Source organism: Delphinapterus leucas, chromosome 1 (assembly GCF_059928025.1).
Source record: "Delphinapterus leucas isolate spDelLeu-1000000601 "Yukka" chromosome 1, BTC_Dleu_Yukka2, whole genome shotgun sequence".
Classification (NCBI taxonomy): domain Eukaryota; kingdom Metazoa; phylum Chordata; class Mammalia; order Artiodactyla; family Monodontidae; genus Delphinapterus; species Delphinapterus leucas.
The window spans coordinates 73,788,406-73,807,137 of NC_143129.1; the positions used below are offsets into that span (position 1 = coordinate 73,788,406).

Here is an 18,732-nt window from a genome sequence, read left to right on the forward strand (position 1 = left end):
AGCAGATGTTATAACTCGTTAAAAAAAAAAATCTAAAGAGCAGACACATTTACAGATCAGAAATAAAGAAATACGAAAATGGAGGCAAAATTGTTTTGTTTTGTTTTGTTTTTCCCACAATGCGGGGGGGCGGGGTGAGGAGGGGAGTAGGGGTTTAATTGAACCTCTCTCAGACAGGACAGAATTTGCATGTGGATCAGTTAACCTACACAGAATTGTAAAATAGGTCCATGGAGACTGAATCTTATAAAACAGAAGGACATGCTATAGACAAGTCCTTCAGGTTTCCCATTAGTCATCACTTCTTCTGGGAAACCTTTCCCAAACTTCAACTTGTGAATGAGGTGCAATTTTTAGGCTATCATATTTATCACACTATATTGTGTACAACTACCCTGACCCCCTTCACCCCCACCCCGACTCCGCACAAAAGAACATGAGCTTTTTGAGGCAGACACTGCGAGTTATTTAAGTTTCCTCAGTGTGATGATCTGCTTCTAAGTAGAAGCCACAAGATAAAACATATTTTGCATATTAACGAAGCGTCCATCTTACTCTAACATCTGGGGAAACACATTTTTACATTAAAGCGGACGCTGCCCTTCCCTCCACACTCAACGTTTCCTTGTTTTATTAACCGTTTCTATTTCAAGGCCTGCGGGATACCTTGGGGATACAAAAATGCGCCAGAGGAGTCCGCAACGATGTCCCCTGGGCAAGAAATAATTTTGATAATAAGTGGCACTAGGTTAAAGGGGGCGCCGCTGACACACTGGGAAAGGGGTTCAGGTCAACTTCGGGCGATAGTGAGGTCTTCCGATGCACCGGCCTCTCAGGACGTCTTGGCCCCGAGAAAGGTCCCGGTTTGACTTGATGTTTTCACAAGTCTGAGGGGTGAGGGGTGAGGGGTGAGGGGTGAGGGGTGAGGGGTGGGGGGTGGAATCCCGTTGGAAGTCGGTCCGGTGGGGATGAGCCCCCGCGCCTTCTCCCGAGGGATCGAGCCCCGAGAAGCCCGCGCTGTAGCTTCACCCGTGCCCCACAGGCCGCGCGGGGCTCAGACCCTGCGCTTCGCGGGCCGGGGCGGCTCCACCCTAGGCCCCGCCCCGTGACGCGAGGCCCCGCCCCCGAAGCTCCCGCTTCTAAGATGGCGGCAGTGGTTTCTTTCCGGCTGTCGGGGTGGTGGTGAAGACTGGCTGCAGAAGGTCAGGTGTGTGGTCTGGGGCTGGTGGGGTGAGAGGCACGGGAGAAAGGTTCGGGAAATTGGGAAGGTGAGAAGTTTTGGGTAAAGGCTGGAGACAGCCTTGAGCAGGGAGGGGGACGTAAGTGCGAGTATGGACAGAGGCCGGTGGGCTCACATTGCAAGGTAGAGCAAACGCAGGAGGAGATTGGGGTGGGATGAGGGTGCTCCGAAACAACTGGGCTGTAAGCCCCTGCAGAGCGCTGACCACGCCCCTCTAGGTGAGCTAGCCCAGGTACCTCTGACAGGTTCTGCCCAGCCCTCCATCTCCCTATCTCATTTCACCAATAACCCCTGATCCCCACCTCCGATAGGACCGGGGAAAGGTAGAAAAAGGTAGGGGATGCTACCCCCATCCTATTCCCCGCCGCGCTCCAAGGTTGTTTGCATGCAGCTCCCAGGTGGTCACGCTCCCTGCACCTGCAGAGCTAGCTCCCAGAAACGTGAAGAACGGAAAGGAGCCAGTTTCCTCCGCCTCCCTGGGTTCTCTTGAGGCCACTCCACAGTCCTGTTAAGACTGCCTCACCCCCTGGCGAAAGTAAGATCTCCGATAGCTTCCCTTTCCCCACTCTCCAAACAGGTTGGTCTTGCTGGGGTGGAGGATGGTTAAGTACAGAGTGAATCTGACACACTAGAGGGTCACGGGGGAGAGGCCAGGGACCTAGCATCTACTGCTGCACCCCTTTTCTCTCCAGCCACTTTCCCTCCCTTCCCCAGCTGGGAAACCGGCTTCACCCTGATCCTCGTGTCTGCCTCTCTGCGGGTGGCTGGCTATCCTTGACCACTTGTGTTTCAGCTGGTCCTAAGATTGCTGTTGGAGTGCTGGATGGAGCCTTTCTCTGTCCTCTGTGACATTTCCAATTTTATATAATGCCTCACATCTCTGCTCCCCCGGGACCCCGTGGAGTCCCCATGATCCTGAAGAAGACAGCTTGAACCTAGGTGAGTCTATCTCTACCCCCTCTAAAATTGGAAGGGAGGTTCTCCAGAGAATGCTCTGAAATGGCCTTGGGACATGAATGATGTAAGCATTCTTGGGGACTGATAGTAGGTGATAGGAGTGGTTTGAGGGAGGGGTGGAGGAGAGTGAAACTTGGGCTGGAAGTGACAGGTGGTAGGTCTGCTAGTGGTAGCATTCTATTTCTTTCCATACATCTGTGTGCTCCCTTCTGTGACTCTGTTCTTTTTCTCTTTACCCCTGGCACCGCCTTCATCCCTGCCCAATGATCTCTTTCTGCTGGCTTGCTCTCTTCCTGCCTGCCCCAGCACTCTCCTCTCTGCCTCTCCAGACCACACCCCAGGATGCTGCGGAGGCTGCTGGAGCGACCCTGCACTCTGGCCCTGCTTGTGGGCTCCCAGCTGGCTGTCATGATGTACCTGTCGCTGGGGGGCTTCCGAAGCCTCAGCGCTCTATTTGGCCGAGAGCAGGAGCCGACATTTGACTACTCTCATCCCCATGATGTCTACAGTAACCTCAGTCACCTGCCTGGGGCCCCTGTTGCCCCAGGGGTCCCCCCAGCTCCTCAAGGTCTGCCCTACTGTCCAGAACGATCTCCTCTCTTAGGTGAGTGCAGAAGGAAGGCAGAAGTGAAGGCGAGGCCAAGGTGTGGGGACAGGGAGGCTTGGACAGGCATAGGATGGCAGGAGTGGGTCTTAGAACAGGAGGCTCACGTAACTGGAAGGGAGGCTGAGGTTGAGATAGAATGGACTCTAAATTTGGAGTTTCGACTGGGCTCTTGGGTTGAGCCACAGCCCATTTATGGGCCCTTCTTGCCTTGGGCTAGGACTTGCTTCTTTTGTAGATCACTCCTAGTTTAGTGAGTTAGTTGGAAGTCCATCTGTTCTCTCCATCCCCTAACTGTAAGCTTCTAACCTTGTGAGGCAGGGGGGAGTTATGGAACCCTCAAATAAGAAGGTAGGCTAGGTAAGGAGCCTTCACCTTCCAGACTTTGCAAAGCTGTCCCAGTGATGGGGAACTCAAGGTTTTGTGAGGTTTCTGAGCAAGCCCTTGGGGGAGCTGAGCCCCAGAATAAGACTGCCAGGGACAGTTCTTCTTGCCCTTCTAATCCCTGACCTTGCCATTCCCTCCCAACAGTGGGTCCCGTGTCCGTGTCCTTTAGCCCAGTGCCGTCACTGGCAGAGATTGTGGAGAGGAATCCCCGGGTGGAACCGGGGGGCCGGTACCGCCCTGCAGGGTGTGAGCCCCGGTCCCGAACAGCCATCATTGTGCCCCATCGTGCCCGGGAGCACCACCTGCGCCTGCTGCTCTACCACCTGCATCCGTTCCTGCAACGCCAGCAGCTTGCTTATGGCATCTATGTCATCCACCAGGTACCCCCAATTCCCATAGCCTTCCGATTTTCTTTCTTATAAGGAAGCCTCAAACAAATTCCACTCCACTCTCATCTAATGAATCCCTGAAATAATTTTAAGAGGGTCAGACAAAAAAAAAAAAGAGGGTCAGACTGTTGAATGTGAGAAAGCAGGGGGCTTCCCTGGTGGGGCAGTGGTTAAGAATCCGCCTGCCAATGCAGGGGACACAGGTTCAAGCGCTGTCCGGGAAGATCCCACATGCCACAGAGCAGCTAAGCCCGTGCACCACAACTACTGAGCCTGCACTCTAGAGCCCATGAGCCACAACTACTGAGCCCGCGCGCCTAGAGCCCATGCTCCGCAACAAGAGAAGCCACCACGACAAAGAGTAGCCCCCGCTCACCGCAACTAGAGAAAGCCTGCGTGCAGCAACAAAGACCCAATGCAGCCCCCCCCAAAAAAATACATACACACACACACACACACACACACACATATAAAAAGAAAGCAGCAGCTGGCACTGCTCTGCCAACGTGTTAGTCCCATACCTCTCCTTAAGGATATTCCCACTGTCCTATAATCTTCCATGATTTTTCCATTCTTGAATTTGGAAGTGGATAGATTTGGGCTAAAATTCTGGGTTCTGCCACTTGTTCCATATGTCACCTTGAGCAAGATCCCCAACCTGCTAAAATGAGGCAAAGAGTGATAACTAATATACCACCTGTTCCACATGGTTGGTTTGTTGTCGGGATTAAATGCTAAATAGCAGCATGTAAGTGTCAGGCACGTACTGATGCTCAAAAAATTTTTTGTTGAATGAAAAAACAAAGAAGTTGTCTTTCTCTTCATTCTCCTTGTCCCATATCCCACTTTGATTTCCCTCTTTTCACTTTTATGCTTCTTTTCCATGCTACCTATAGACCTAGTTTGGTCCTCCGCCATTATCTTCCAGGCTGGAAACGGAACATTTAACAGGGCAAAGCTGTTGAATGTTGGGGTGCGGGAGGCCCTGCGTGATGAAGAATGGGACTGCTTGTTCTTGCATGATGTGGACCTCTTGCCAGAGAACGACCACAATCTGTATGTGTGTGACCCCCGAGGACCCCGGCATGTTGCTGTTGCCATGAACAAGTTTGGATACAGGTAGAGGGCATGAGAGGGTACTGGAAGCAGGAATTCCACCACCCAGTGGAAGAAGGGGGGATGGCCCCCCAGAAGACTTGTGGAATCCAAGGATGTTTCTCTCCCCAGCCTCCCGTACCCCCAGTACTTCGGAGGGGTCTCGGCGCTCACTCCTGACCAGTATCTGAAGATGAATGGCTTCCCCAATGAATACTGGGGCTGGGGTGGTGAGGATGATGACATTGCTACCAGGTCAGACTTCCTGCCACCACCGCCCTCCCTAACCCCAGCCTGGATCACTGTCCTGTGAGACCACCCCTAGCCATAGTCCTTTACCACTAACTTTTAGCTCCCTGGTGCTGCACTGTGCCCATTCCTCTCCCTTAGTCTTTTCAGTCTACCCAGGTCAGGCTTTGCATGCTGCTCCCCATTCTTTTATCCTTCAGTCTCTTAGATCTGGTTAGTAATGTCCCTGGGAGAGATCAGATCAGTAGACTATAGTATCATGGGATTCCAGAGCTGGAAAGGGGCCTAGAGACAGTTTAGTCCTGCCTCTGCTAGGGTTGCATCCAAACCACACTTCCCTTCAGGGCTGGGAGAGGAGAGGCTCAGCTCCACATAGCCCAGAACCACTTTTTAAAAAAAAAAGGCCTGTGCCATTGGCATGATGCCAACTTATTTTTAGCATGTGAAACATTTTGACCTTCAGCCTCAGCTGACCCAATTTCCTATCTGTCATTTGACTATTTGAGCTTGATATGCCGGACCCACTGCTTCTCCTCCCCCTTTGTCCTCGGGCATGACATCTCTATGAATTCTTGTCTTCTGTATGTGTGTAAAGCACCCAGCAATTTCTAAATGTATGTATTCTTTCAGTACCTTCCCAGGCTATCTTCACTTCTTGCTTCTGTGGGTCAGAGTGGGAGTTTGTTTCTTTCCAGGTCCTGATTACTTGGTTCCACTCTTTTCTTAATGTGGGTGGGGGGTAGGGGATGTGGCAGAGTACTCGTCTAAATAAGAATCACTGAGCTTGGGTCTGTGACTCCCAGTCGTGCCCTCCCTTTTTGAGAAAATGGCTCCTCTCCCGGTCCTTTCCAGACTGCAGGGGCAGCTCCTGGGAGCCATTTAGGAAGCAAAGGTGGGAGGTGCAAATCTACCTATGCCAATTGTTTAAAGCCCCCAGGGTGCCTGGCAGTAGGCCCTGAGGATCTGGATACATCCAGGCTTTTACATTCTCGTCAGCCATTTCTTTCTTTGTGTTTGACTTTCTCTCCCCTTCCAGTACTTGGCACTTCTTTTGCCTAGTTAGCAATAGCTGTTCTTTGTGTAAAGAAACGTGCAATTCCGTCCTTGCTAGCCTTAGCTCTTCTTGCTCACCTGTCAGCAGCTTTCTTCTGCTCTGGATCCTCCAAGTTGCCCTCACTTTTCCCATAGGGTACGCCTGGCTGGGATGAAGATCTCTCGGCCCCCCGCATCTGTGGGGCACTATAAGATGGCGAAGCACCGAGGAGATAAGGGCAACGAGGAAAATCCCCACAGGTAGGATGGGACGGCTGCCTGGGAATTATTCCTGGATCCTCAGGATTCTGCACCCTAGCCAGGCAGTTCCTGACGGTTCCTAGATTCCAGGCTGTTCCTTTCCAGGTCTTAGTCTCCAATCTCTAATCCTCAGATTTGACCTCCTGGTCCGAACCCGGAATTCCTGGACTCAAGATGGGATGAACTCACTGACATACCGATTGCTGGCTCGAGAGCTGGGCCCTCTCTATACCAACATCACAGCAGACATTGGAACTGACCCTCGGGGTCCTCAGACTCCCTCTGGTCCCCGTTACCCACCTGGTTCCTCCCAGGCCTTCCGTCAGGAGATGCTGCAGCGCCGGCCCCCAGCCAGGCCCGACCCTCTGCCTGCTGCCAACCACACAGCTCCCCATGGTTCACACTGACTCCTCCTTAATCATGAAACCGAATCAGAAGAGTTGTGTTCTCCCCACCCTCAGCTCCTCACTGCTCTTAGAGGGGATGTGGGGGAAATGAACTCTACTGCCATGCTGGGGGCAGGGGCCTCTCCTCACTGCTGGACTGGAGCTGGGCTCCTCTAGCCCTGGAGGGTCCCTCTTTCTAGGGTCACCAGCCAGGGCTTATGACTGTGAATCCTTGAAGTCATGATTTTCTGTGATGACTCCTAGGAGTCCCCTGCCCATGGGGTAAGAGCAGGGCTGGACCCCAAATCCCTTCCTCTTCCATGGAGAGAAGAGTGTTCTGACTTCTCCCGGGACCTCTGTGAATATTTATTCTATTTATGGTTCCCAGGAAGTGTGTTTGAAGGAAGCCCCTCCCAGGGTACTTTCTGCCAGTGCTGGAGTAGCTCCCTCTTCTGGACCTTCCTCAGGGGGCTGGGATTTTGATATATTTTCTAATAAAGGACTTTGTCTTGCCTCTGCTCCTGCTTTCTGTATCCTAAGCACCCTTTACCTACCTTTGCTCACCCACCCCACCCACATCCACAGGAGACAGAACAGCCAGACCAAGCCACGCTCCAGCATCTTTTATTTTCATGGGTGAGAGAATCCCTGTGAGCAGGGGCAGGAAGAAGTGGGGTTTGAGGATCAACTGTTAGGTTCTGTGCCCAGGACACGGGCTGCTGCCTGGCGCCCACTCTCTATACAATCATTGACAGCAACCCCCTCATACGAGGCTCCGGCCAGAGTCAAAGGCAGCTTCTGAGCAGCCAGGAATTGGGTAGCTGACTCTGGGAGGAAAAGATAAAAGGAATGTTACAGCTGGGGGTCTATTTTCACAGCTCCTCTCAGCCCAGCTGCTTTCCCAACTTACCCAGTTTTTGCCAGTGGCCTAAAGTATACTGGGGGATACAGTTCTGGGGAGAGAAGAGGGGATACAGGGAAAGATTATTACTGATGTCCCACGCCTGGGTAGACAATGACAAATGTACTAGTCCCTGCCTCCAGTGGGTAGCTGAGGAGTGTTTACCTTGTGTAGATGGACCAAGCAGTGACTTGGTGGCTCCTTCAGTCCTAACTGAGTGGCAGCTGCTTTCTCTGCCTCCTTTTGGAACAGCTCCTGAGATAAGACACTGCCCCTGGCTTCTAATGTCCGTAACCAGGAACCTCCCAACATCACCTAAAGAGGGAATATGGCACTGACCAGCCTGGCCTTACTACGCTGGGGCACAGAGGAGCTCTTGGGAAACTCCCACTAAGCAAAGCTGCCTTCTCTCACAGTCACTCTGAGGCCAGGGGGACTCCCATCCTGCTCAGGGAAAGCAACTGAGTCATACACGATTCCCAGGATGCCTGGGTCTTCTGAGGATGGCACCAAATGTCCAAATCCCTGGAGAAAAGGAAGAGACTGGGTCAGGAGGGAAGAGTTCCAGTTGAGCCCACATCTCCCCTTCTTCTGTGTCACACCTGGACAGGCAGACGACCTCCTCGGTACTGCAGATTCACCACAGCCACAGACACAGCAGTGATGGTACTCAGAGCACGAGCCAGCGGTGCAGCCTCAGCAGGGAGCAGCTTGCTGAGCACTGGAGGAGAGCAGGCAGAGGCCTGCCTCAGGAGGCATTCACACTTCAATTTTACCAACCCTCCTTGGGATTAGACTCCCACAGGGTTGACCAGTTCAGGGGCATGGCATGGTCCTGCTGGCCCAGAAAGAAGCTACGTTGCCTCAACCTGGTTGGAGAAGGGGAGGGTGACCACCACATTACCTGAAGCTGGAATGGCACTAATAATGTGGTCAGCCTCCAGGTTGCTGTCCCCTAGAGACACCTGAGAGGAAGAAAACATTTAAAAGACACAGAGGGCTTCCCTGGTGGCGCAGTGGTTGGGAGTCTGCCTGCCGATGCGGGGGACGCGGGTTCGTGCCCCGGTCCGGGAGGATCCCGCATGCCGCGGAGCGGCTGGGCCGGTGGGCCATGGCCGCTGAGCCTGCGCGTCCGGAGCCTGTGCTCCGCAACGGGAGAGGCCACAACAGTGAGAGGCCCGCGTACCGCAAAAAAAATAATAATAATAAAATAAAATAAAAGACACAGAGATCATGGGAATTTTGCCTTAGTTTCCCAGGCAGGAGAGAGACTGGGTGCTGACTCAGGATGAACAGACTAAGTAGTCAGCACAAAAATCATCCCATTACTCCAGGAAGTGGGCCAGACAAAAGCCAGTGGGCTACTCTGAAATGTTTAGTGGAGCTCAGTGGTTCTTGCCCCTAGCTGGGAGCCACTTATATATATTCTATCCACAGGTTTGGATCAAACAGGTCTTGGAGGAAGGTCCCCAAATAAGGCCTAGGAATGTGGAGTAGCCCATATTTAAATAGCTTCTAGGACAGGAGAACAAGGAGAAACTCCAGTCCTGCCAGCTAAAGCATTTAGACAAAGTTGGAAACTCTAACAGACAGGTTCATTACACTCCAGGGGGCTCTCCTACCTTCCAGCACCCTTCTGCTTCGAGGCTGAGCCCACAGACTGGCTGGCCTCTGAGAACACTGACACCCCTACTAGTCAGGTGGGTGTTAAGGGCCTGAGGCAATGTCTCCAGCCCTCCACGGAGTGACCACTGGCTCCAGCGCTCAGCCCGAGCCTGGCGAATAAGTGCTGAGTCTGGCTGTGGGCCCCGCCCTGCAGAGGAGGAAGTAGGGAAGAATCATTAAAATAGCACCCCTTGCTTCCAGTCCCTCACTCTGGCAGTCCTTAATATCTTCAACCCTTGAACCAACTCCCCCCTCACCTGTCCCCAGCAGCAGCCCCAGTAATATGGATCGATGGGTTTGCTCAGCTTGGAAGAGACTTGGAAAGCAGGACCTGATGCTGAGCTCACGGCTGTTGCCTGCAAACACTCCACGGCAAAGACTGTCCATGGCTAGAGACGCCACCTTAAGGGTGAGACTGGGATTGAGAGGCCAAGGAATAAGTTGCACTAATTTCCACTGTCCCTGCTTGGCAGAGAATAGGGGTGGGGTGGGGTTTGGTTGGAAAGCAGTCCCACTATTACAGAAGGATGGAAAGGAAATGAAGGCATTCACCCCCATCACTGAGTTTGGGGGGGCTACTGGGTATGAAGAGAAGAGGCCATTTTCAGATGATACAGAAGAGGCCCTAGTGGAAGGTTTGAGTATGGGGATCTGCAGCTGGTTTAGGAGGGGAGGGGTTTGGGGGCTTCTGGGCGGTGTTACCTCAGGACCAAGGCGACGCTGGGCGAAACTGTGCACAGTCTCATCAGGGTCTTTGCCCCGGGGCGTAGTCAACTCCTTCAACCCAGCCCAAAACAGAGGTTTGGAGAAGGGAGGTGAAGGGCGGAGTAGCCCCCTGCATGGAGGAAGGCACAGTGAAGAGGGAGCTCTGATTTAACCCCCCAGCTCCAGGGGGTCATTTCCATTCATTTGGCCCCTTTTGCTGGGAGGGCTGACAAACTGGAAGATGAGGAAATGGAAGGGATGGAAGGATGGAAGCAGAGAAGGATGGCAGTAAGGAGGTGATAGCATTACCTGATGCCAGAGGGCAGGGCGTGCAGGGCGCCGCCTACGTACAGGAACCTATTCCGGGCAGCTGCATGGTCTCCCCGGACAGGCAACACTTCTGAGTCCAAGCCAAGCTCGGAAACCTGCTCCACACGTCCTCAGAAAGAGCATAAACTAAGGAAAGGACCGACCACCAAATCTACTTGCTCCCCTTCACTCTATTCTCCAGTGAAGGTCCCTCCACAACCTCTCCTAGGCATTCCACAAGCCGCTCACCATGAGCAGGGTCCGGGCTCCCAGGACTCCCGCCGGCCGAATTCCTCGAGGTCCAAGTTCAAAGACAGCACCATCTGGCCCTCGTACCGAGCGGATCCAGCCTCCCAGGCGCTCGCTGCCCTCCACCAATACCACCTGGGGACAAGAGGGAGACACTGCGGCCTATAGCCGCGGCCGCGGCCGCGGCGGCGTAAAGGGTCAGGAGGGGAATGGGGCGGCGCATTCCCTCTTCCTGGAAATGGGAGAGGAGTATTAAAGGAGGCTCTCTCTGGCACGGAGGGGTGGGGCACTCACCTTGGGGGGACAAGGGGCCCGGCTCAGGTGGTAACTAGCGGCCAAGCCGCTGATCCCTCCTCCCAGCACGACCACGGTCCGGCCCATGGTGAAGCCTGCGGGTGTGGAGGCGATACGGACAGGCTGACCAGAAGCACCCTGCTCTCCAGAAGACCTGCGGGTTCCGCGTTCCACCCCCAGCCATTCGCTGCCTTAGGGGAAACTAAGAAAGAGCCCGCGGATGGGGTGGTGGAACTGTGAGGTCCCCCCGCCCAGGGCCTAGGACTCACCCACGAGAGGAACGAGAAAAATGAGGGGAAAGGAGGAGACAGAGGTCTCAACACATCATGCCGCCGGCGTCCCAGAGGCGGGGGCTGGGAGGTGGATAAGGGCCACACCCACGCTATCTGCTAGCGCAGGGCTCTGGGCTCCGACCTGCCGCCAGTCTTCTGAAGCGCTTTCCCTCCCGCCCGCCCCCACTAGGCCTAGAGTTTCAGTCCGCTGCCTCCACCGCTCGCCCCCCTCCCAGTATTTCGGTCTCTCCGACTCTCCGTCCACTCTATTGTCGCGGCACACTCCCGACCTTACCTTCCTGCTCCTGGATTGGTGGGTCCTGGAAGGCCCCGATCACACTCACCAATGAAAACACTGACCCGGCAGCGGCTCCTCCTCCCGCAAAGGCGGAGGGTTGGCCCCTGTAGAAGGTTGCTGTGTGGAGCTGGAGGTTAGTTAACTGGTTCGATGCCAGGTTGGAGAGAGCAGCCATATCCATCACTGACTTCCTCTCAAGGCTGGAGCGGCGAGAGCTGCGTGCTGGTTAGCATTCCCCAGCTCGAGCTTCCCAGGCCCAGCTAGGCTGAGAACCCTGGAGGGAGGGCCTCATGAGCTTTGGTTGTAGGGAGAGTAGATAGGGACACTGGAGGCTGGTCCGTGGGGAGGTGGCGCCATAAACAGCTCCTTGATGGTAGCAACAGCCTGGACCTACGGGAGTTAGGGCGGCCCGGCAACGTACCGTGTTTATCAACAGGGGTCCTTGGGCACCTCGCTCTCGAGGGGGCAGCCCCCTACGCCGGCAAAACCCGTCTACCCAGTGCCTGCGCTCTAGCTCCAGGCTTCCCTACAGCTTCACGAGTCTCAAACTCGCCTTCCCTTTTCCTCCCAATGTAAACCTTCACTGCGTGGTCAAACCTTGGCATCAACGGGTCCTGGTCCGGCACCTCTATCCCCACTCCCACCCCCACGGCTTTGAGCGCGCCCCCATCTGTTCAGAGAGGGAACTGAGTCCCAGGAAGACTCCGATTCGGCCTAGCTCTGTATCTCCACCCCCTTTAAGCACAAATACAAATAAGGACATTTTTTCTTAATAAATTTATTCACAAAAAAAAGTGAGACTGTAGAGGGTCTGGGGGCTGTACACGGGCAGGGGCCTGGGGAGCTCTGTACATGGGGCAGGGAGACAGGGGAGCCTCCAGGTAGAAGGGTATTTTTTAATAAAAAAAATAATGGGAGGTACAACCACCCCCTCCCCCCTCCCCGATTAAAAAGACACAAAAATAGACGTCTCTGAGGTAAATGGGGAGCCTGGGGGCTTGAGGGTGTTGAAAGGGTTTCACAGGTGCCAGGGCTTAAAGGGGATGTCACAGGCACCGGGGTGGCTCCTGCATCAGTTGGTAGAACAGCACGTAGCCCTCACTGGATGCCACCTGGTTTTCACTGACAGGGGAGACACTAGGAAGAAGGGAGACGGGGAAGGAGGTGTGATCATTCCTGCATATTCCCCCCTCCCCACATGATCAACCTCACAGCATCCCGGTAGTGATCAGGAAAGACGCCCCCATACCCACATACACACACACACCCACCGCCCGCCTTTTACCAGGCACTGTGCTCTCCTGGGGCTCCGTATTAGGGAAGCGTGTCAGGGCTGCAGCGGGAATGGGGCAGGAGTTGAACAGGAGGCTATTCTCACCGAGAGTCATTGTAGACATGCCAACCAGTCTGGCACCGGCACAGGGCTGTGTAGTGGCCATAGTGGACACTGCCCGAGTGGTTGCAAAGGGCATACAGCTGATATACGGGGCTTCCTTCGGGGTTAGAGATGACCAAATTCTATAGTCAGAGCTGTGCCCCACTCCCACTCTCTCCCTCCCCTTCATGGGAGCTCCTCAGGACCTTCCCTACAAGACTCACCGGCTTTGTCACTGGCAAAGTCCCCTAGGCTCAGTCGCTGCAGCGGGAAGTCTACACCTACTGAACTTTTCTTGATGGAGCCTCGGGAGGCGGAAAATCGATTAAGATCTAAGCTCTGGTTAAGGAGAATTTGGGAGGCAGAGGGCCTCTGAGGGGGGCTGAGGAATTGAATGTTGTCCACTCCCCTCCCTGAACACACATGGGGAGCTTGGTAGGGAAAGGTGGAGTGGCAGGCTTTTCCTAAGGAAAACTGAATTCCCAAAGGTCCAACCTCTGCAAACATGGGGAATGAGGAAAAAGAATGAATGGGAGAAATAAGAATTTGAAGATTAGGATACGGAGCACGAGGATTCGGGGGAATCTTTGTACTGTCAACTTTTTGGTACTTCGTGTTTTCTGCCGACATTGATCACACACCTGAGTAAATGTCAAATAATAGGTTAACGTGCTCCTCACCTCCGTTGGCTTTTCTGATACTCTGACTCACATACAAATTTACTATGCTCCCTATTACTTCTGTATCCTCTGGGCCACTGCCCTCTGCCCTGGGAATCCCAGGACATATCTGAAACTCCTACACAAACCCAGACATATATAAGTGTTATTCTTCATACTAAGGCATCATGCAACCCCTTTTACCCTTATGGAGCCCCCCCAGGTCTCCCACCCTTACTATATCCCTCGTGAACCCACACATACTGGGGCATTCTCCGATTCTAGCTCTTCTTCCTTGGTGAAAAGGCTGAAACAATCCCGCAGAGACACCTTGCCCCCGGCAAATCCTTTCTGGGGGGAAAGGAGAGTGAAGGGTCAGCATGTTCTGAATTTCCTTTTCCAACTCTTCTCAATTAATCCAAGCTTCATTTCTGCTCCAGAGACCCACAGGGTTCCCTCCCACACTGGGGGTGGGTAGGGTTGGGTCACAGAACCCATGTCCCATCCACCCCTGGAATCTTCTGGAATCCCACCTTGGGGATGGGCAGGGACAGGTCACAAAAAACCTCGAAGGTCGTGGAGCGATACCCACAGGACTGGCACTTGAGACAACTTTTCAACTGGCCCACAAACAGGTCTAGATAGAAGCAAAGGGGCAGGAGAAACAGTCATTGTGGGATGCCTGAGATGCTTCCTTGGATTCCCATCTCTTCCCATCCGTTTGCCTGACGCTTCCTTTCCCACCACCGACACTCCTCACAAACCCCTCACAACTTCTCCACATTTTCGTCATCCAGTCTTATTCCCACACCCCTGGATAGGATTGATTTTTTTCTGCCAAGCCCGCATCCCCCACACACTAACTTTCCCCATCACTTTGTCTCGTTCCATACCCACAATCTTGCTGTCCTCTCGCTCCAGGTAACGCTTCCACATTAGGTTGGCTCGGTCGTCATCGCTAGGACAGATCAAGGGAAGTGGGGAGCACCCATGAGACAGCAGGAACACCGGGCACCCCCAACACCACTGGAATGATCCACAGAGCCCTGTACCCCACCCATACCCTAGCTCCTTCTCTAAATTTCAAGAAACAGACAAAGGAGTAATGCTTCAGAAGACTTTCCGGGGAAATCCAAGGTGAGAGGAAAAGAAAGGAATGTCGACAAGGGAAGAACATGCCGTCTTCCTCCACCTGGCTTCAGACCCCTTAGGTACCTTGTAAATTAATTATCCCCTCCTCTGTCAATATGGTGACAGCCATAGCCCTATCTTCTGCCTCCATCTGTGCCCCTCAGCCTCCCTCCTCCTCATGCCTTCTTCCTACTTCTGCACTGCTTCTCAAACCATTTTCTGAGCTAAGTATTTCCTTGGACACTACATCCTCAATCTTGACTAGCTTACTTCTGTGAAGGATGAATGCTGCTGATAAACTACTGCGGAGGAGAAGGAGGGGAGCAACCTTACCTTAACTCAGGTTCTTCTAGCAGAGCCCCTCCACGGCGGGGTTGGGAGGGAGCTGGACTATTGGCCAGGACTGGCGGAGCCCGGCGGTCTCGTCGGTTGATTTCGAGGTGCAGCCGCTCCATGAGGAGCTTCAGAAATTCTTGGGCATCCTGCTGGCTGCAGTCAGACAAAGAACATGGGCAACCGACCCCTGCCTAGTCCACAGTCACTAACCCCTGTCCCCACTTCCTGGATGAAGAGCGTCTCAAGGCTCAGAATGATGCTGCTTGGCCCTACCCCCAGACAAGGCCAGAGAGAAATCCCGTACCCTCCAGCTCTCCCACCTGTATCCAGAGAAGGAGGGAACGTATTTCTGGAAGACAGCTCGGAATCGAGTAGGATTCACAGCTTCACAGGAGTCAGGGTGCCACAGGGCACCAATCACATCTGCAAAGGCTATTAGGGTGGGAGTGGGGAAGGGAAACAGTGGTTAATGACTAGAAGAGGGAAGCAAGAGGAGGCTTAGAAGGTGGAAAACAACCTCTAGGAAATCAGGCACTGGGAGAAACAGATACACCTGCCAGCTTTCAGGGTTGGGGCCACTGGCACTGGCAGGTGGACCTACAAGGGTTTGGGGAAAAGAGGACTTGAAAGAAGGGAGCAGGAGTTGTCGCCCCACCTTCAGTGAGCTCTTGGGCTCGGCCCCCTCCAGGCACCTCTTGCCGGAAGTCCCTTCGCAGACAGAAGTCCCGAAGAGGCCGAGTGCTGCTCAAACACTGTAGCACAGCATTCAGGAAGCACTGGGGAGCAGTAAAGACAGTGCCATTACCTCCCCAGACCAGTGCCTAGGAAGCCTTAGGAGAACTTCAGTGCTGTCCTTCCCCAAGTTTCCCTCCCCATGCCTGCCTCCAACACCAGTTCACATTCCTGTTAGGAAAGACAGGAGAATGGCTCTCACCGTGTTCCCCAGGTTTCGGAGGCCAACATGACCAGAGCCCAGAAGCAGTGTGTGATGAGCCTGGAAGGTCAGAGTACAGTCAGCACGTTCCCATATATCCCACCTGGCACTTTAACCTTTCAACAGCATGCTGCCCACTGCCTTCCCCACCCCATCCTTCACCCCCAAACTCTACACTTTTTCCGTCACTGGGTATTAGGGTCTCCCTACCTCAATGGCCATGAGCAGTAAGCCTAACACAGCTGAGTGTACCACGGACTCAGCCATGGCTGTCCCACCTATTCCCCACTTACTCCTCTGCCCAGCTAGCCGGCGATGCAGCTCCTGGGGCAACTCCCCAAGCACTGGCATGGCTGCCCAGCTGCTCCCCACCCCCACCTTGCTACCCCCAAGGCCCCCTCCTGCACCCGTGGCCCCTTCCTGCCCTTCTGAGCAGGCCCCTCTCCTGACGGCTCCAATTGCAATCAGCCTAGCTCACTTAGCTCGGGAAATGGGCAACCGCACGAGCTCAGATGTTCTGAGCCTGCCCCTCTTCAGCTCCAGAGATTAATTAGGCCTAGGCAGCATCCCAGGAGACAAGGTACAGCAAGGGAAGGTAAGGGCCTGGGGACCCAAAGAATTCCAAATGGTTTATTCCTTGGGGACTGAAATGGCACACCATTCTGGGGAGTCACAGACAACCCTGGAAAGGGTCTATGAGGCTTAAAGTTACTTAAATAAGGGAGAGGAGAGTCCAAACTACTGAAACGAAGGGGGTGAAAAAGGAACTTGGCAAAAAGGGGAAAGGAAAGCCATATGATGGCAAGAAAGCTGGAGGCATGGAGGAACATGGGCATGGAAGGCGTGTGCTGGCAAGTCCTCACCATCTTGTCATCGGAGTAGAAAGGTTCAGAGGGCCGGGCAGATATCACGTGGAAGGAGCCATGGGAAGTAGGGGGCTCTGTCCGTATGCTGAGCAAGGTGGGTGGCCCAGAAAAGCCCCCAAGGCGGCGGAGAGAGGTGCTACGTCTCAAAGTGGGTGGCTCAGGCCGGAGAGCCAAGCGGCTCAGTGCAGCCCCTAGCTCTCCAGTGCCGCGGTGCCCTCCCAAGGCAATCCCCATTGGACGCAAGTCCCCACTGCTCACAGACTTGGAACGGGCTAGGTTGGTCCTTGATGGGAGAGGCAGAGCCACAGTTGGGGGTGGTGAGCCAGGCAGGGGAACTCCATGATCTGCCCGAAGCGGGCCTCTGGGACGAGGGCCTGAGGTCCGTCCCCGTCCCAGCTCCAGTTTCTTGAGCCGTTCCTCAGGGGGACCTGGCCTAGGAGGCAGAGGTCGTAACACAGGGTTCGGCCCAGGGCCTGGGTTTCGGCGCTCCTTGCTCCGGGCCCTGGGAGCAAATGGTAGCTTGGATCCCACTCGGGGCTGGACATTAAGAGGTGGCTCTCGGGTCCGTCCCAGGCGGTGCTCAGAAGCCTGGGGCATTGTGGACACCACAGGCTGGACCTGGGAGGAGAAGAGACGATCAGCGTTTGAATATGGAGGGAGGTGGGAACCTAGGCTGCCATACTAGCTACGTGCATGGAGGGCAGGAACCATGTCTAGTGTATCAATCCCTGTATCCCCTGTGCCTAGTATAGTGTTTGGTACAAAGTAAACACTTAGTATCCATTGAGTAAATGAATGAATGAATGATAGCAGGCAGGGCTTTGACTCTTTCTACATTCCTCACGCCCTTCCTGCAGAATACTGCTTTACTGGAGAGCCAATGATAAAGAGTTCCTATCTTGGCTGTCTTTATAATCTAGGTGCTCATGAAGGTTCCCCCATACCTGCCTAGTCAAGTGGGATGTGCTCTGGGTCACTTGGGACCTCTGGTCAAATAGCGGTGTGGATGCAAGTATAACAGCCCCAAGGACAGCATTCCATTCTCAAACCCCTGCCCCTCCTGGCTGCAAATGAAGCACACTAAAAAGGTTACTCCCTCCCCCACCTCTGAGCTCCAAAGTGGTGTTGGGGCTCAGGGGCTGTGGGGGGGAGGGAGGACGAACTAACTCCCTGACCCCTAATCTCTGCACATCTCCCACCACAGGAGGTTTCAACCGGGTCCGCCCCCCTCGAGGGCAGAAAGGCCGAGGCTGCTGATTGGCTACGGGGTCCAGCGGCATATTCTACACGATCCATGGATGCTGGTCCCTCCAGCCCAGTTCTCGCAGGCCTGCCGGGCCCCCAGCGCCTCTGCTTTTGGGGTGGGCGATCTCTCGGGTCTGGAACAGTCTTCCCTCGGCACCCCCACGCCATAACGCCCCGGACCGTACCTGTCCCCGGGTGAGGCGGCGGGGGAGGCCAGCCGGGGCCAGGCCCCAGCTCAGGGCCACCCCCTACTACCCTCGTGCAGCGCCCCCGTGGGCCCGGCTGCAGCTTTAGCCGCAGCTAGTGCCCAGATCTCTCCCACCGCAGGGGCCGCCGCCATCTTTGCTGGTCCCGCCCGGCCACCGGCCGCCGGCTTCACTGTCTCTCAGAGCGCCTGCGCACCCACACTCAGACTCCACCCACCGGCTTCCTCGGCGCTTGCGTGAACCCGCCCCCTAGGCTCCGCTGCCGACACCATGGAAACACAGCCAACTTTAGGACCGCCAGTTCCCAGCTTTGGCAAGAATTGTCTTTAAACCATCGCTCCAAAGCAAGTCCCTAAAGTAGAGTCCCATCGCCCCACCCCGTGGCTCTAAAGGATATAGATCTGACATTCGTAGTATGGCCCCCCGGCTTGCAGCACAGATCCTTCCCAGGGAGCAGGGGTGCGAATGCAGGGCCTGGGTCCAGCCCACAGACCAGTGAAGTATCCACATAGGGTTGGGAAGATCCCTGGAGGGCAGGGAATACTGGCCCTGCAAAACCAGTCGTCAAGCATCTTGCAGGCCAAAGCGGTAGGCTCCCTGCTAAAGGACAAAAGCAGATCTCAGCAGCAGGGAGAGCAGTCAGGATTTCCTTTCATTCCCCAGCTCCAGAACAGAGCATCCTCCATT

General features: G+C 54.5%; 3 protein-coding genes across 18 annotated transcripts; 1 reads left to right on the forward strand and 2 right to left on the reverse strand.

Annotated features, from left to right (window-relative positions):
• Positions 1–1,092: 1,092 nt before the first annotated feature.
• B4GALT3 (beta-1,4-galactosyltransferase 3) lies at positions 1,093–7,118 on the forward strand. 7 transcript variants are annotated; one of them, XM_030759525.2, is made up of 9 exons: positions 1,114–1,207; positions 1,632–1,775; positions 2,034–2,179; positions 2,527–2,801; positions 3,333–3,568; positions 4,506–4,696; positions 4,805–4,927; positions 6,110–6,214; positions 6,348–7,118. In XM_030759525.2, the coding sequence occupies exons 4-9, from the start codon at positions 2,540–2,542 to the stop codon at positions 6,619–6,621; spliced, it is 1,191 nt and encodes a 396-aa protein (XP_030615385.1). In that variant the 5' UTR covers positions 1,114–1,207; positions 1,632–1,775; positions 2,034–2,179; positions 2,527–2,539; the 3' UTR covers positions 6,622–7,118. The 7 variants fall into 7 exon arrangements, with proteins under 7 accessions (XP_022415159.1, XP_030615385.1, XP_089768623.1 ...); XM_089912497.1 differs by having other exon boundaries at positions 1,184–1,202; XM_089912496.1 differs by having other exon boundaries at positions 1,191–1,207; positions 1,617–1,775.
• A 90-nt stretch (positions 7,119–7,208) lies between these two features.
• PPOX (protoporphyrinogen oxidase) lies at positions 7,209–11,108 on the reverse strand. Of its 6 annotated transcripts, none has more exons than XM_022559448.3 (13): positions 10,993–11,108; positions 10,724–10,818; positions 10,430–10,564; positions 10,181–10,296; positions 9,869–10,001; positions 9,424–9,568; positions 9,124–9,314; positions 8,406–8,466; positions 8,104–8,222; positions 7,916–8,026; positions 7,667–7,816; positions 7,511–7,553; positions 7,209–7,427 (listed from the first exon to the last, which is right to left on the reverse strand). In XM_022559448.3, exons 2-13 carry the CDS (start codon positions 10,808–10,810, stop codon positions 7,285–7,287), a joined length of 1,434 nt encoding a protein of 477 aa, XP_022415156.2. In that variant the 5' UTR covers positions 10,811–10,818; positions 10,993–11,108; the 3' UTR covers positions 7,209–7,284. The 6 variants fall into 6 exon arrangements, with proteins under 6 accessions (XP_022415156.2, XP_022415153.2, XP_022415152.2 ...); XM_022559445.3 differs by having other exon boundaries at positions 10,430–10,591; XM_022559444.3 differs by having other exon boundaries at positions 10,181–10,299; positions 10,430–10,591.
• Positions 11,109–12,051: 943 nt separating this feature from the next.
• USP21 (ubiquitin specific peptidase 21) lies at positions 12,052–18,727 on the reverse strand. 5 transcript variants are annotated; one of them, XM_022559243.2, is made up of 13 exons: positions 18,025–18,727; positions 16,592–17,212; positions 15,729–15,788; positions 15,450–15,570; positions 15,115–15,226; positions 14,792–14,947; positions 14,221–14,285; positions 13,861–13,964; positions 13,592–13,678; positions 13,231–13,309; positions 12,893–13,000; positions 12,672–12,786; positions 12,052–12,430 (listed from the first exon to the last, which is right to left on the reverse strand). In XM_022559243.2, exons 2-13 carry the CDS (start codon positions 17,189–17,191, stop codon positions 12,340–12,342), a joined length of 1,698 nt encoding a protein of 565 aa, XP_022414951.1. In that variant the 5' UTR covers positions 17,192–17,212; positions 18,025–18,727; the 3' UTR covers positions 12,052–12,339. The 5 variants fall into 5 exon arrangements, 4 of the variants coding, with proteins under 4 accessions (XP_022414951.1, XP_022414952.1, XP_089768570.1 ...); XM_022559244.3 differs by lacking the exon at positions 18,025–18,727 and adding an exon at positions 17,539–18,017; XR_002642720.3 differs by having other exon boundaries at positions 12,318–12,430; positions 12,579–12,786.
• Positions 18,728–18,732: the final 5 nt, after the last annotated feature.

Coding starts and splice junctions, on each gene's coding strand:
- B4GALT3 (XM_022559451.2), top strand. CDS start 2,540: ATGCTGCGGAGGCTGCTGGAGCGACCCTGCACTCTGGCCCTGCTTGTG. Junction 4,928..6,109: donor GATGATGACATTGCTACCAG/GTCAGACTTCCT, acceptor CTTTTCCCATAG/GGTACGCCTGGCTGGGATGA. Junction 6,215..6,347: donor AACGAGGAAAATCCCCACAG/GTAGGATGGGAC, acceptor TCTAATCCTCAG/ATTTGACCTCCTGGTCCGAA.
- PPOX (XM_022559444.3), bottom strand. CDS start 10,810: ATGGGCCGGACCGTGGTCGTGCTGGGAGGAGGGATCAGCGGCTTGGCC. Junction 9,569..9,868: donor AGCGTCGCCTTGGTCCTGAG/GTAACACCGCCC, acceptor CTCACCCTTAAG/GTGGCGTCTCTAGCCATGGA. Junction 7,817..7,915: donor CCCCTGGCCTCAGAGTGACT/GTGAGAGAAGGC, acceptor TTCCCTCTTTAG/GTGATGTTGGGAGGTTCCTG.
- USP21 (XM_022559243.2), bottom strand. CDS start 17,191: ATGCCCCAGGCTTCTGAGCACCGCCTGGGACGGACCCGAGAGCCACCT. Junction 14,286..14,791: donor CTAGAAGAACCTGAGTTAAG/GTAAGGTTGCTC, acceptor GATCTGTCCTAG/CGATGACGACCGAGCCAACC. Junction 13,679..13,860: donor TGTCCCTGCCCATCCCCAAG/GTGGGATTCCAG, acceptor CTTTCCCCCCAG/AAAGGATTTGCCGGGGGCAA.